At 31.5% G+C, this 16,171-nt stretch overlaps 1 protein-coding gene across 1 annotated transcript; it reads left to right on the plus strand.

Annotated features, from left to right (window-relative positions):
- Nucleotides 1-8,759: 8,759 nt before the first annotated feature.
- Nucleotides 8,760-15,929, plus strand: LOC124374614 (the record flags this gene model as incomplete). Its single annotated transcript, XM_046832800.1, has 3 exons — nucleotides 8,760-8,829; nucleotides 10,120-10,174; nucleotides 15,811-15,929. Coding segments are annotated over 3 exons (244 nt in total), but the record flags the coding sequence as incomplete, so codon positions are not given.
- Between the last annotated feature and the right edge of the window lie 242 nt (nucleotides 15,930-16,171).

Below are 16,171 nucleotides of genomic sequence, written 5' to 3' on the forward strand. Positions count from 1 at the left end.
TTCAAATGCATTATTTAAAATAAAAGTTCTAACCATTGCAACAACATATGTTTGGATCTAAGAAAATATGAACCATTAAAACACTATGATAATATTTACAATCTGAAAGGATTTATATTTATGAGTACAACTTACAAATTAATAAAGGCTCAAGTAATTTCTGCTTCTTAATTTCACTAATATATTTACTCTGGTTGGTTAAGAAAAGAAAAATTAATTCCAAGTATCTGTATTCAAAAGTATTTATAATTTCTTGGTAGCACACATTATTTGACTTAAAAGAATATTAAAATACCTTACCTTGGCAACAATCCAGTAATGGGCCAGGAAGGGAGCAATGTAAGTAAAGACATTATATATAACCTCGTGGAGACTCAATTTCCAACTGAACAATCTTCAAACTATCGCCATGAGAGAGAGAGGATAAGCCTCGTGAAGCCTGACAGTCAGTAACAAAGTCCAACAGGAAGTAGGAGTCAATTGTTGTTTGGCCAGCTGGAGCTGCAGCTGTTTAATAGCCAGCTGATATGGATTTTCCAGGTTGATCAGGCCTGTCTGCCAAAGATAATAAAATCTAACTCTTACTCTCTGTTATAAAATTTTAAGGTTCACAAAAAAAAATGTTACACCAAATATCTCCAGTGACCTATCAGCTCCAATCAGAAGATGGAAATCCATGGGCACCTGGCATACCTCGGACTTAAAACCTTATCTTCAGTAACGGATGAAAATTTGGGAAATTTTCTCATGAGAGAGGGGGATTTTACTGACTGTCAGGCTTCACGAGGCTTATCCTCTCTCTCTCATGGCGATAGTTTGAAGATTGTTCAGTTGGAAAATTGAGTCTCCACGAGGTTATATACAGGGTGTACATAAAGTCCTGCACAGGTATAATATTTTCTAAACGATAACAGATAAATCAACAAGATTTGGTACATCAACACTACACCTTAAAATATACTTTTTGAAGGAACTATCAGTTTTCTGTAATACCATGGGGACGTCCCGCAAGGAGTCAGAAGGAAAATCTTAAATAGAAGCATAGGTCAATATGCACATCATTTTAAAGGGCTTATCTAGCAGAGTCTAATGCCGCAAACTGCACTCAAAAAGATTGATCCAGTACAAAATGGCGGCTGTTTAAAGGTTTTATTTTTAAAAAGTTGTTTACTTGCCAAAATGTTTTCAGTTCGAATTGTTCACCTCCGGTTATTTGACAGTTGGAAAGACGCTCATAAAAACAGAATTTAGCATGGCAACTTGAGGAATCGTCTGACATTCTAGAAGTATTCTTTGTCTCAGTTCATTTAAATTTTGAGGGCTTTGGTTTTTGTAGACGTTGTCCTTAAGGTAACCCCAAACAAAATAGTCTAATGGAGGCAGATCTGGTGACCGCGCTGGCCATTCTACAGTCCCCCGCCTTCTGATCCACCGTTGCCAAAAAACAGTGTTTAAATAGGCTCTTACGTCGATGCCGTAGTGTGGGGGTGCTCCGTTCTGTTGAAACCAGATATTTTGGAAATGTTCTTCAGAAACACTTCCTGTTTCCATAAAGCGTTGAACAGTTCTCCCTACAGTTTTTCTAGAAATTGGCTGCGTCTCTTGAAAGTAGTCATTAAATAAATGACATGCTTCCTCGTGTGATCGTCTGTTGTTTCCCCAAACCAAACCATCATAAGAAGTGTTATACGTTCACGTTCGTCAAGCGACTTAGTGTAGTTGAAGAACTACAAACAATACGACAAACTCTTTTGTACTAAAGCCTACTGATAGAAAGGTTGGACAAGCACTACTAAAACAAGAAAACTAGAATAGCCTACTATGAATAGACTGGCTAATAGGAAAAGTCCAAACTGCGATCCAAAGATAAGAGCTTTCTAATTGTTACTGTTATCAGGTTTTTCCAGTTATCAATATATTAGGACCAAATTTGTAACCCTTGAGGATAACTAACGTCATAATTTCACTTCTGTACAACTGACAAGCATAATGTAGTATTTAGCTGCAGTATTCGTTTGGTTGCAGTTTTGCTTTACTGGGGTTATGGCTACTAATAAAATGAAAAACAAGTAAAACTCTTGAACAGCCGCCCATTTTGTACTGGATCAATCCTTTTGAGTGCGGGTTTGCGGCATTAAACTCTGCTAGATAAGCCCTTTAAAATGATGTGCATATTGACCTATGCTTCTATTTAAGATTTCCTTCTGACTCCTTGCGGGACGTCCCCATGGTATTACAGAAAACTGATAGTTCCTTCAAAAAGTAGATTTTAAGGTGTAGTGTTGATGTACCAAATCTTGTTTGATTTATTCTGTTATCGTTCAGAAAAATATTATACCTGTGCAGGACTTTATGTACACCCTGTATAATGTCTTTACTTACATTGCTCCCTTCCTGGCCCATTACTGGATTGTTGCCAAGGTGAGGTATTTTAATATTCTTTTAAGTCAAATAATGTGTGCTACCAAGAAATTATAAATACGTTTGAATACAGATACTTGGAATTAATTTTTCTTTTCTTAACCAACCAGAGTAAATATATTAGTGAAATTAAGAAGCAGAAATTACTTGAGCCTTTATTAATTTGTAAGTTGTACTCATAAATATAAATCCTTTCAGATTGTAAATATTATCATAGTGTTTTAATGGTTCATATTTTCTTAGATCCAAACATATGTTGTTGCAATGGTTAGAACTTTTATTTTAAATAATGCATTTGAAATAACAACAAAATGTACTTTAGGTAATAAATAGTGTTGTGTGGCCTATAAGTTAAAAATTATCTGTTAGTCTGTTTTATTTTTGCTGTTGTTTGTAAATTCAGGATAATAAATGTTGGTAATTTATGCTACGTGCTTTTGTCAAAATGTAAGTAAGAAAAGGCATTTGTAGAATAGGAAACAAAATATGAAAAGATGTTTTCAAGTGAATTCTATTTAAAGCTTATTTTAGTTAATAATTTATTTTTGGAATTTAATTAACTATATCTCATTATATTGACTACTGTAGATTGAGTAATTGACTAATAGTTAATTTTTGGGGTTATTTACATTACAAACCGATTATATATCTCTCAAAATACTTCATGTTAAGATTATTTCACGGAATATTTAGGTTTCATTGTTATTATTGTTAACATAAAATTTTACGTGCTATTCTGAAGCAAACTATTATACATCTTTTGTGTCAAATATTTTTGTAGATTCTATTGTCTGAATTGTGCTCAGGGATTTGTTCGGGAGCGGTTATTGTGTGCCTCCACATAGGTCTGCGTACCACTACCCACACCAGTGCCCGTGCTATACCTGCTACTGTGCCTTCCTCCCTGACCGTGAGCCCTTACGGAGGCGTATGGTTTGTGATCTACGTAGTTGAATAATTACTTATAAATATCTTTCTTTATTGGATACATATTGATGTTTAATGTGCTTTGTGTAAATATGTGTCTAGTTTATGTAAGTATTGTTTTGATTGATATCTATGGGTAAAATACCAGAAGTACTAGTGGCCGCCAAGGTAATGTTGTTTAGTGTATAATTACTGGTGTTTAGGGTATATTGTATTGATAAATCTAAGGGTTACCTGTACCCTCAGACTGTTGAGATCCAAATACAGAAATGGTAATCAAACCTTTTTCCATGATATGAAATGTAAAATTACATAAATTTTAATAAATATTTCATTTGATAAATGTTTCTTGTGCAATAAAAAAAAACAGGCTCTTAGAATTTTTCTAAACTTAATGATTACATTGAATGAGTTTAGCTTTCTTACATGTATTTCCTTTTCTTAAATTTACCTTGTATTTAACTCACTCTTACTTTGGTTGGTTATAAGGTCATTAATTTTACAACATCATTCAGTAACGGGTCTTTTCCTTGTTCTGACTCCGTTCTCCTACCACACTACTACTGGAAACAAGGTGGCGCCCTCGGATAGTACCGTTAACAGTTAACTCTACTACGCCGTTAACTTGTGAAAACCACACCTACCCTTCCCACCCCCTAGACTGAGCAAACTGGGACCGCTACAACTCTTGCGTTGAAATACCCTCTCTAGCTCATAGGAGCTTTTATTATTTCAACAGTGCTACGAAACCTAAATGAACAAATCAATATATGAATGCATGGTGAGGCAAGATTTGTCGAAAACAAATTTCATCTGTACACCTAACATTTTATAAAGAACATCATTTTTACATAGACAAGAATAATTTTTGTGGTGCTGCTTGTCCAAAAATGGTATTTTACTTGAACTCGCAGACCTACTCAATTTATCTTCGGTTTGCCGGACGGAAGTAGAATTTACTTTTCTGTATGATTGTCTTCTTTCTATCTATCCGCAGGACATCTCGAGATTAAAATGAGCTACAGATTTGAAACTATGCAAGAAATTTCAGGAAAGCTTATTAAGTGACGCATGCTATGATGTAACAGTATAATACAGTATTTTCAAAATCTCAATAGAATAACTGATAACGAAGTTCATAAAAATTTGCAAAAAAATTAACACACACCTTTAATTTAGAACTAACTTAGAACTCACTTTTACAAATAGTTAAAGAAGAGAAAGCTTAAAGTTTAAACAGAAAACCGTATTTGTTCTATATTTTTAGTTACCATAATTCATAATAGCACACAAAATATTATTGTTTTGCTCGAATACATGGGATAATACTATCAAATGAGTAAAAGAATTATTTTCGAGGTAATATACGATGTTTGAAGTGAGATGTGTAGCGTGTGACAGAGGCCGCCGGACCTGGCTCCGTCAGGGATCTTCTTTAGAAAAAAAACTATAACTTACATGTCGATGTTCTGCTGTTAACCAAACACAACAAATATATACCAGAAAATGATGTACACTCTGTAACCATGATACAGCATACACTATATAATTTTCCAACTAAAGTGAATCCATCCTCAAGTAATTAGTTTCATTTTAATTTTCCTAGATATCAACTAAGCTAATGGCTATTATTAATTTTTAATATTAAGTATACACGTACACCTCTATTGTCTACTCTTGTATTGAAATATTTTGAAGGATGGCAATTTAACAATATAATCGTCACTAAAGAAATCGAGTCTACTACCCAGTTAATAAAACAGTTCTGGTGGTCAGTAGTCAGAAAATTCTACTCTATTACAAAAAACATAATATTGTGAGCACTGTGTTATGACTATAATTACAATTCCTTCTTTTAAGGGAATCTTTTTTTTGAAGTTGTGCTTCTTTAAACGATCTGATTCACTGTTTCATAGTATATAATTAGACTCGGAAGAAGAAAGGCTTGCGTTTCTTAGCTTCCCTTTTTTCTGTTCAGTTTCGACTGGCGTCAGAGCTATATACTTATTTAGTTTTTACGTGTAGCTGTTGACATTCTCTAAACCATTGATTTTTTTTGTTGGTATTTGTTTGAAAATGGATTTCTTAAAAACTAGGATGGTCATTTATCTACTATAGTACACTTATTAAACGAGTGTTATTAAAAATTCTAAGTAAGTTGTTTTTGAAACGATTTAGAATTTAACTCTATTGCTAATAATCACGCTTTAGTGTCATTTTTAAATTTGAAATGAATAGAGTTGATCATTTCCAAACCAGCAACTCAAGGATAGCATTAGTGTGTATTCTAAATGGAAATGAGGTATCAGTTACGGATTTCTAGGACTTTTTTTGTAGTTTCATTGGTTTGATCTTAGATGGATTTGTCAGATTTATTACGTTAGCTACAGATTGCAAGATTGCATTGCTTGAGATTCATGTCTGCTTACCTGCGTAAACAAAGAGTCATTGTATTCTAGTATATCCATTATCCATTGTATTCAAGATCCCACCTAATTTCATCACTTTTTCTATGAATTTTATTGATAGCAAATTATTATACAAACACAGTAATAAATATCGAACTTCATTAAAGAACTAAATTTATGTATCATTGGATCACTACCATAATTAGAGGCTGAAAATTCCCCTCATAAATATCAATTGGTAATGAGTGCATATAAAGCACTTATTTACGATAATAGCAAGGAAAATTAGTGGAGATAAAGCATTAATTCAGCAAACTCGAGCAAACTTCAACTAAATTAACTACTTAGCGTTGTCAATAATAAAAATATGCGAACACATTGTTTTCATTTATGTGGACATTTTATAAACATTACGTTATTTATAATTTGCATTATTGTGTGACGTTAAAGACGTTCATAAGAATGAAATATAAACATCAATAACTAAAAAAGTAGAAATACCTTCGCCACGCCAAGCGTCGCCTTCGAGTTTTCTCTTAAACTACAAATACATTGTAACACAACTTCATTAATGAAGTTTGATATTAAAATTACAGTTTCTTTACAAAATTTATTTAGACTGCGATTTCTCGTTTCAGTCATGTTTTACCCATAAGACCACTGTAATGTTCACCTATGAACTGGGGTTTTCATCTATGTTTTTATATAGAAATGATCATTATCTATCTAACAGATGGACAGTCAAGATAGAAATACACTTGTTCCTATCTCTCTAGTGATTTTAATTAGTTATGCTTCACTAACGCTCAATCAATATAAGGACTATAATAAATTATTAAACATTTCAGGGAAATTAATGCAATCATGGGCTATAAAATTATCCCTGGCTCGCAAGAAATCGGTGATCTACTTCCTGATACTTGTCAAATTCAGCTTCGATACGAAATTCCAAACTGATGAACTAATATGTTATATTAGATCTATATTGATTGTACAGATAACTAGTTACCCTGCTGGGTTTGAATTACATACTTTCCCAATCGAAAAATGCAATAATTCAAAATATATATAACGTCCTCAGGCTCATAAAAGATTTAAAAAGAACCATGCATAGTTCCTGACAAATATTTTAGCCTCAAATAACTGTTACATAGCCTTTGCCAACCATACGAAATACAGCTAACGTCACGTGGTTGTAAAAAAACCCAATATCATACTTCGATTCGATAATGCGGGGAAACCAAACAATGACTTGCGTACCTTTATGGAAATATATTTACTCAGAACTAATATAAACTTGCAAATGGAGTTCGAAAATATATCAACTATTCAAACTGCCACGGCAAGGTAGGTTTCAGTTCCTGGAAAGCATAAGAAGCCGTGAAGTGGCACGTCCTTGAGCTTCTCTGTGACGGGGCACATTAACGATATTTATAAGGATGAAGCTCTTCAGTCCAATCACCAGACACCACCATGAGATCCCTTTTAGTCCTTGCTCTGCTGATAGTCGCCGCGGCAGTGGTTTCAGGTCAGTGTTACTCGCACCTTTTTGATGAATTAAAATCAATATCTCAATGTTTCACCTCATTAATTTCTTTTCAAATATTTCTTTTATGGTCACATATGAGTGGTATATATTACCTGCGACATTAATCTTGGGTTCTCAAACACAAGAGAATTACTCCACATCACACAATTTATTGTATAACATAGTGAATTCCACATTTCATCCGATAAAATTTGACTTTGATCGTTATAGTAACCTATTTTGGAAAAAAAAATGTGTATTTTTACCTTATTCTCTTTTAAACTCCCGAAAATAATTTCGTATTTTTAAAACAAAACCTTATCTTATGATATCGACAAAATAATTTAGTTTCTTTGTGAAATTAATTTTCAAACTTGGATGTTTTATAAATAAATCTGGTAATTTTGAAGTTTAATTCATTTTTTAAGTCTGTAAGCCGAGGTTTCACAGAAGCACGAGTAAAGTAGAAATAAAACACACGCGCGCGCACAATAATTTAGAGATTAATGACGGGAGTGTATCAGCCTATAACACAGTTTATTTAAGTAAGCTTATTTTTTATTAACGAGGATTTATATGAATTTCACATAGTATGTAGAAATTGAACTTTCTGTTGCAGTACAGTAAATACATTGCTCTGGTCTGTAAAACGGACACAACAGTTTGTAAAACATGGATATCATCTAACAAAAAACATTCTATAATGTTTCTTATGAATAAGAAATTGGTTTTTATGCATAAAGCGATAATTTCTCAAGTTTGGCTAAATATTTAGAATATATGATGGAAAGAACGGTTTCTGCCAATTAATCTAGGCTTGTCTTTGATAGTAATATGATAGTTATATACGGTATTAAACACGTAGTTACCACAATTAATTTTGATATGGTTATTTTACAACGATTCTATTGATTAACCATTCATCATCTGATGTTAATTGGAAAATTTTAGTTAAAGCTTTAATGAAACTTAATTACAAATATCTCATAAAAATGCGATAGCGGTCATTTTGAATTAATTTAATATACAGTATCTGCCAATAAAAAATGTCTACTTCTTTTATTAAAACATACACTTCAGTTCCGTGGGACAGATTGATTCAACCCTATTCTTTTCACTCGTGGGGCAATAAGAATTATTTGATTTACTGATTAACCACAGCTTAATTTCACCTTTTGTACTTCATCCCAGTATACCTTTCCACTATAAAACATAGACATCTCATTATTTAAAACATATATGATTCTTTCTATGAATTCTCTTCCTTTAATTTTTTTAAGTGTTTTCCTGTTTAACTATTAATCTATAAACTTCCTAGTATCAAAATTTAATCAATCAAGCTGTACGGTTTTGATGAGGAACTCGAATTTTTCAGTAACCCTTTCACGCACTTCACCACATGGGTCCCATCTGCTGAATAGCTATCGTAATTTTGTTATTGTATTATGTTTAATACTATTTTATTTTATTTTCAGGGTGCTGTCGACATAGAGAAAGCTATCAAATTGCTAAACAAATGCAAAAAGGAAACCGGAGCTACAGAAAGTAAGTTTAGTAAAATTTGACAATATTTACACTTAATATTAAAAACTAAATTAAAATTTAGTAAAAAGTTATATACATTTTTAGGAAATTTAATGAATACCCAAATTGATCTTTACCTACAAATACAAAAATATAAAATGCAACAAATACCCAAACAAAACTTAATGAAGAAAAATCGTTAAAACCAGATTTTTTATATACAGCATACTGTTAAAAATTTATAAATAATGAAGTTGCTAAAAGGCTAAACGAGCTGGAATTTTTAAAATAAAAAAAATGTCCGTAATTAATAATAATAAACACATCTATAGTGGCTAAATATAATGAAACATTACTCTAAAAATCGTAAAATGCATTAATATTCAAATTTTAAAAATCAAGCATTGCGAAATTCACTTTCTAAGTTTTGTTTCTTAGGAGATCAGATCTATTTCATTTACGTATTCTTTTAATTTCAGAGATTTTTTATTACGAACGTAAAAGCGAGAAAGGTGCTGCTTTTTACAATAAATATTTTTCTTTCCTCAGTTTAAAATTGCGTATTTATTTTATTACAACAAAAAGCTAATTTACATGCTACAACCTTTCGTAAGGCATTACAACAATAATTACTGTATAGTAAAAAAAGATCAAAATTTAGAAAATGCATTCACAAAATTTTAAAATTTTATCAACAGTGTAACAACATATTAAAGAAACTTTTGATGGTAAAACAAAAATTAAATATTTTAAAATATAAACTTAATAAATATAAAATCATTGTAACAGATGCAATATGATTACGGAAAATGAATAATTTAGACAGATCACAAAATTAAAACTGTAGTATAGCATCAAGTCGATCAATAAACTGTTCACTAATTCCTTTTAATTATTCTATACCACTTAACTTTTTTAATAATATTTTTAATAAGTAAAACAAGATATTACTAATATACAATCAAAGTAATTTTAATGACAAAAATGAAACTTTACTCTTTACTACACCCCTCATGAGGAGTTAAGTCTACTTATTGACTGATCAACATTCCACAAGAAGAGAGTTAGTTTAAAACCAGTCATTTTTACACAGTCCTCGCCATCCGAATAAAATTAAGCGTTACTTCAAAAGAATATTATTTGGGCATTAATTATGTTATGGAAAGTCCGCTAAAGAATATTATTACGATTCAAAGTGTTTTCTTGTTTCTTCTTAGCGAAACGATGTTAGGGAAACAAATTTTTTGGACAAATATTTGGTACAAATAAAACATTCCTTTTCAGTGTGTTAATATTTCTTATACTTTACAGATGTTGAAGAGATGATTAAAACCAAAAAACCATTCCTACCACTCCTGAAGGAAAAGTAAGTTAATATATTCTAAATATCCCATTACTAATTCCATCGTACAATACACTGATAGACTAGCTAGCGTGATCCTTTGTGAACGTATAACAGTTAATATACAACGATTTCCATTTCTGTAACATATTCTACTTCTCTGTGCAAAAATGCTTAAAAATAATGAAGATTTATTTTAGGGATAAGGAAAGGTTCAATACGAAAGAAAGAGCTTAAATAAAATTAAATATTATCTGAACATATTTGTACTAATTTTATTAAATAATTTTTAGTCATTTTTAATGACGTTAATTATATTGGTTTGGGCTTAAATCACCTCATCTTCCCACCGAACTTTGTTCACGAACAAGCTGGATGCACATGGGGTATAAGCAACATATTATATTTCCTCACTGTTTTAACCAATAGACCTGAGTTCAAAACCTTTTGTCACAAGACCAATAACACAGTTTATATGTGTAACAAGATTTTGATATGTACGACAAATGCTTTATTGTAGCAAAATTATACCGAAAGTGTATGTAAGGTTTCACAAAATATCTAAAAATTGTTATTTTTTTAATAAATGAATTTTTATTCTAAATATAAAATTTTCCCTCTGCCAGTACACTCCCCATACACTAAATTTATGAAAAATACCAAAATGAAATTTTCCCCTCCCTGATTTGTCTTAAGTTTTTGGCACTAATATTACGTTATGTAATCATTTAAAGCTATATTTTGATTCTACTGCCTAATAGATTGGTTTATTTAGTAGGATACATTGGGATTTGTTAAAAGTAGTTTCTTAGACTGTTAATTATATGTAGGATTATTATTAGTGTAATATTATGAAGTTTTAATGTGAGGAAATAACTCAATTCGATGTTTAAATTTTTTATATATACTAATAATATCGTTTACAACATAATATTATCTCACATTGCTTGTTATCACTCAATCAGAAGAGTGGTATTATGTATAAAAATAATTTTATTCCTATTCTAATGCACGTATTAGTTGTTCTAGTTTTACAATTACTACGACGAATTACTTGTTACAGTGTATGATCCTGTGTGCTGCTCGTGAAAAAGGTTTTGTAAGTATTATTTTAGTAACTTTTGGTCGGTTAGATGTAGGTACCTCAATAAATATTAAAACAAAAAATTATAGTCTCGATTTTTATAGTTGATGAATTTACTTTAGTATACTAAAGTAAGAGTACGTGAAAGTTCGGTTATCTATATGATGTCCTTACTTGCCAATGGCACTGTGTATTGAGTACGGAGGATATCAAAATACAATAAAATTCAGCAAAACGGTCGAGCCTGGCTGTTGCTTGGATGGATGACCGCGGGTGCGATCTTGTCCTTGCAACCAGCTCGCCTCCCCGACCACTGGCGGTGGTTCGGAAGTCAAATTTATGCCGTTGGTCCCCAGATTTAATTGTTATAGAGGGCTTCTTGTATCCCTAACTTCGCCTGGTAAAAATAGGACATTACTTTACTTACTTAGATATAAGTAAAAAATTAGTCTTTAAAACATACACCAATCATAGTTTTTGCTTGATTAACTAATGTTCGTGTTCCTGTTTTTAACATAATGAGAGTTTACTATGTTTTTAGTTCAAAAAAATAAGAGATTTATTTTGAGTTATCCGTAATCTAGTTGTACTGTTGATAGTATAGACTGTGCCAGCCAATTTCCTCTAGAACTTTAGAGAAGGCCCACTATAAAACGCCGTCAATGTAAATTGATTCCAACAGTGATTTATTACTCTGGAAACTTACTCGCCCGTGTGAATGATAAAACGTTAGAACGCGTGGAACCGACAGACCATAGGTGCAAAGCCAACCGCAAGTATTACCAAACAAAATATGGATTCTGAAATAAACCTAAATACATGCAGCTAAATGTAAACCATTTATTACTTATGGCCTATTCAATTCAATTCAAAAGAGTTTTATGAATTAATAAGTTATTGATTCATAAAACCATTGATAGAATTATAACCTTACTAGCAGCTTACTAGAAATAAAGATTTTTTATTTAAGACAGCATATAATGAATGTAAATAGTATAAGTTGCTGAGTTTGGTGCAGCAAGCTTTTAAATCAATCAATATATTAAAAATAGGGTCTACCTGGACTGGGATTGGAATACGTATGGGTGTGTTGTAAGTTATTTGAAGTAAATAATAGACCTGTTTTGAAATTACTTTTGGAACAAACTTTAATAATTATCCTACAGAAATATTTACTAAGATTTTTTTTTTCTCAGAATTTTAATGATAAACGTCATATACACACACACACACCACACACACACACACACACACACACACACACATATATATATATATATATATATATATATATATATATATATATATAATATATATATATATATATATATATATATATATATACAGGGTGATTCAAAACTAAATGGCAATCTCTCGAAAGCTTATTCTATAGCTAAAAACAAGTAAAAAAGTTCATATAACCATATGCCCGGAAACGCTTCGTTAGCGAGTTACGCCTAGCGAAAGATTTCGCCCGGATTTTCAGAACCCTTGGTGAAGTCAGGCCGTATAAAAATGGTAAAGGTAATTACAAAGATACTAAATACGATTGTTTTTTATGTTTTTATATCTGACAAATTTATTAAAATTCGTCCCAGAGCTGTAAATGCAATACTTTCAGAGATATCTTACGTAAAACACAAGAATTGGTGCAAAGAAATAACACGTTTTTGTGTTTAACGTAAGATTACTTCCATAAAATGTTAAATAAAGGTCATTTTTTTCTTAAACAGATTTGTAGAACATTTAATTCTGAAAAAGATTCATGTGAATTACTTAGGAAAAAAATTAATAAATAGGTATTGAAATTTAGCTTTATTTAAAAATAAAACAGACGCACAAAAAATGCATATTCTTATCTGCATAAAATATTAACTAATGTTTAGGTTGTGAGTAACAGCTGATCATTTATTCAACACTTTTTATCGTCATATTTTCTTTGCAAAGGTTGGCAATATCAGCTGATCAACAATTAAGTTCATGAAGTAATATTTGAATAACCTTTATGGAGGTTTTTTGTATTGTGGCGTTGATTGAAGATTGTATTTTGTGAGATCCTGTGATTTATTTGGAAATATTTTATACAAGTGTATAAAATATTTTATTAAATATTTATTTTTAAAATATTTTATTAAATATTTTTATAAAAGTGTATGTAATTGTCTTAGTAAATAATGGCAGATAATGTAAAATGGTATGTATTCGTTTGAAGAGTATACGGACATGATACTGATTTACGGCAAAGTTAACAAGAATGGTTTTAGACTGCAGTTCAGGAATATCGTGATACTTTTCCACATCGAAGAACACCTGATCGCAAAAAACATTTGAAGCTGTGGAGAGACGACTTAGAGAAACTGGTAGCTCTTAAACACGGGAAGCGAATAGATACTGGTCGTCAACCGTAGCGCGCAAGGAACTATAATAATGGACAAGCAATAATAAATGCTGTAGAATTATCACCAACCACAAGCACCAGACGATTATCACGTCAGTTAAATATTTGCCAGTCAAGCGTATGGCGGACACTTCATGAAGCTCACCAATTGTACCCATTCCATATAACACGTGTTCAAGACTTATTACCGCAAGATCTTAATTAAACGGAAGATGTTCTGCCGCTGGTTTCTTAACAAATTCTTCTTAGAAATTGTTTACGACATCAGTATTTTTCTTCGGCGTATTCTCGTTACTGATGAATCCTGTTTTATTAGAAATGGAATTGTAAATTTTCGTAATACCCATACTTGGGCGTACGACAACCCACACTGAAACTGCGACGAGGCATTTTCAACATACATTTTCAGTCAATGTATGGCTTGGTGTTCTGGGTGATAATTTGATTGGTCCTATTTTTCCTCCCTAATCGACTTAATGGAGTAGCGTACTTAAATTTTTTAAGAACAAACCTGCCTACCCTCTTGGAAGATATTCCTGTTCAAAAACAGAATAAATGCATGGTTTATGCACGACGGAGCACCTCCACATTTTTCTAATGATGTGAAAAACTATTTAAATGATAAATACGGTAGACAATGGATTGGTCGAAATGGACCAGTAAAATGGCCACCACTTCTCCTGACCTCACGCCAGCAGACTTTTTCTGTAATGGGGTTGGATGAAGTCAATTGTTTATTCAAAACGGATTAACAAACACCATAGAGGGAGTTACGTAATCGCATTACAGAGGAGGCGGCAGAAACTATCAAGAATGCTCCAAACGTTATGAAAACGCGCTAGAAAAGAGTGGATTCGTCGTGCGAAAACGTGGCATTGCTAACAACGGAGGACACTTTGAGCAACTATTATAGGTGATTATTACAGTTTTATAAAGTTAAATACATTTTATGTTAATGTTCAGTCTAGAATAAATGATCAGCTGTTACTCACAACCTAAACATTAGTTAATATTTTATGCAGATAAGAATATGCATTTTTGTGCGTCTGTTTTATTTTTAAATAAAAGCTAAATTTCAATACCTATTATTAATTTTTTTCCTAAGTAATTCACATGAATCTTTTCAGAATTAAATGTTCTACAAATCTTTTTAAGAAAAAAATGACCTTTATTTAACATTTATGGAAGTAATCTTACGTTAAACACAAAAAACGTGTTATTTCTTTGCACCAATTCTTGTGTTTTACGTAAGATATCTCTGAAAGTATTGCATTTACAGCTCTGGGACGAATTTTAATAAATTTTGACAGATATAAAAACATAAAAAACATTCGTATTTGTATCTTTGTAACTACCTTTACCATTTTTATACGGCCTGACTTCACCAAGGGTTCTGAAATCCGGGCGAAATCTTTCGCTAGGCGTAACTCGCTAACGAAGCGTTTCCGGGCATATGGTTATATGAACTTTTTTACGTTTTTTAGCTATAGAATAAGCTCCCGAGAGATTGCCATTTAGTTTTGAATCACCCTGTATATATATATATATAATGTATATATGTAAAAAATATCTAAACACATATGTGAAAGAAACAAGCCAAATACAAAATAATTGAATTGTAAAAAGTGAGGGTTCTGTGGTGTTATGGTAGCAACATTCACCCGGCAAGTGAGAGATCCGGGTTCGAGTCCCGGCGGAGCAAGTACTTTTTACGATTCAATGTTTATTGAAAATTACATATATTACGATTAGTGATCTACTGTTTGTGAATGTCTTCTACATTAATTGAGGAGTCAAAAATATGAAATGTGTATTATATAAGTAACATTTGTATTGAAATACCGTATTTTTCGAAGAAAATTAAATAAATCATCATAATGAACGTAAACTGCAATTAAAAAGAGCTAAATCAAAGAAAGTCACTTAAGTAAACAATTAATAGTTCTATCAGACAAATAATGAATTTTCAACCGGTAATATGACATTCTTATAATGTGGCAGAAAACAAATTTCGTAGGTATAATTTGATTACATTCATAAATATTTTTTTTATTGATGACATTCTGTCATATTTATCAATGCCATTATTTTATTCTGAACATAAATATTTGCATATAACAATTTTATATTCCGAATTTTGTTAGGATAATAATAAAAGTATATATTCCATTGCAACAGGTTAAAGATGAGAGGATTAAATACGAAAGCCATATCGGACTTCATGGAGGCCAAGTATGCTGACACACCTGAGAAACTGGAAAAGGCCGCTGAGACCTTGGCTAAGTGTAGTACCATTGGTAAGTGTGATTTTTACAAACCTTAAGCTTCACTAACTAATTATAATTTAATTTAAACACACATTATTTACCTCGTATGGTTTTGAATAGGTTTACTTCTTTTACAAAACATCTTAAGAATACAAAATGATATTTAATATGTGTATTCAATAATTTTATTTAACTGCTCATGTTAAATCCTATCCTGCATTTAACATAACTGAAATACAAGTGCTTTACTATGAACAATGTTATTAATAAGA

Source organism: Homalodisca vitripennis, unplaced genomic scaffold (assembly GCF_021130785.1).
Source record: "Homalodisca vitripennis isolate AUS2020 unplaced genomic scaffold, UT_GWSS_2.1 ScUCBcl_9332;HRSCAF=17787, whole genome shotgun sequence".
NCBI lineage: Eukaryota > Metazoa > Arthropoda > Insecta > Hemiptera > Cicadellidae > Homalodisca > Homalodisca vitripennis.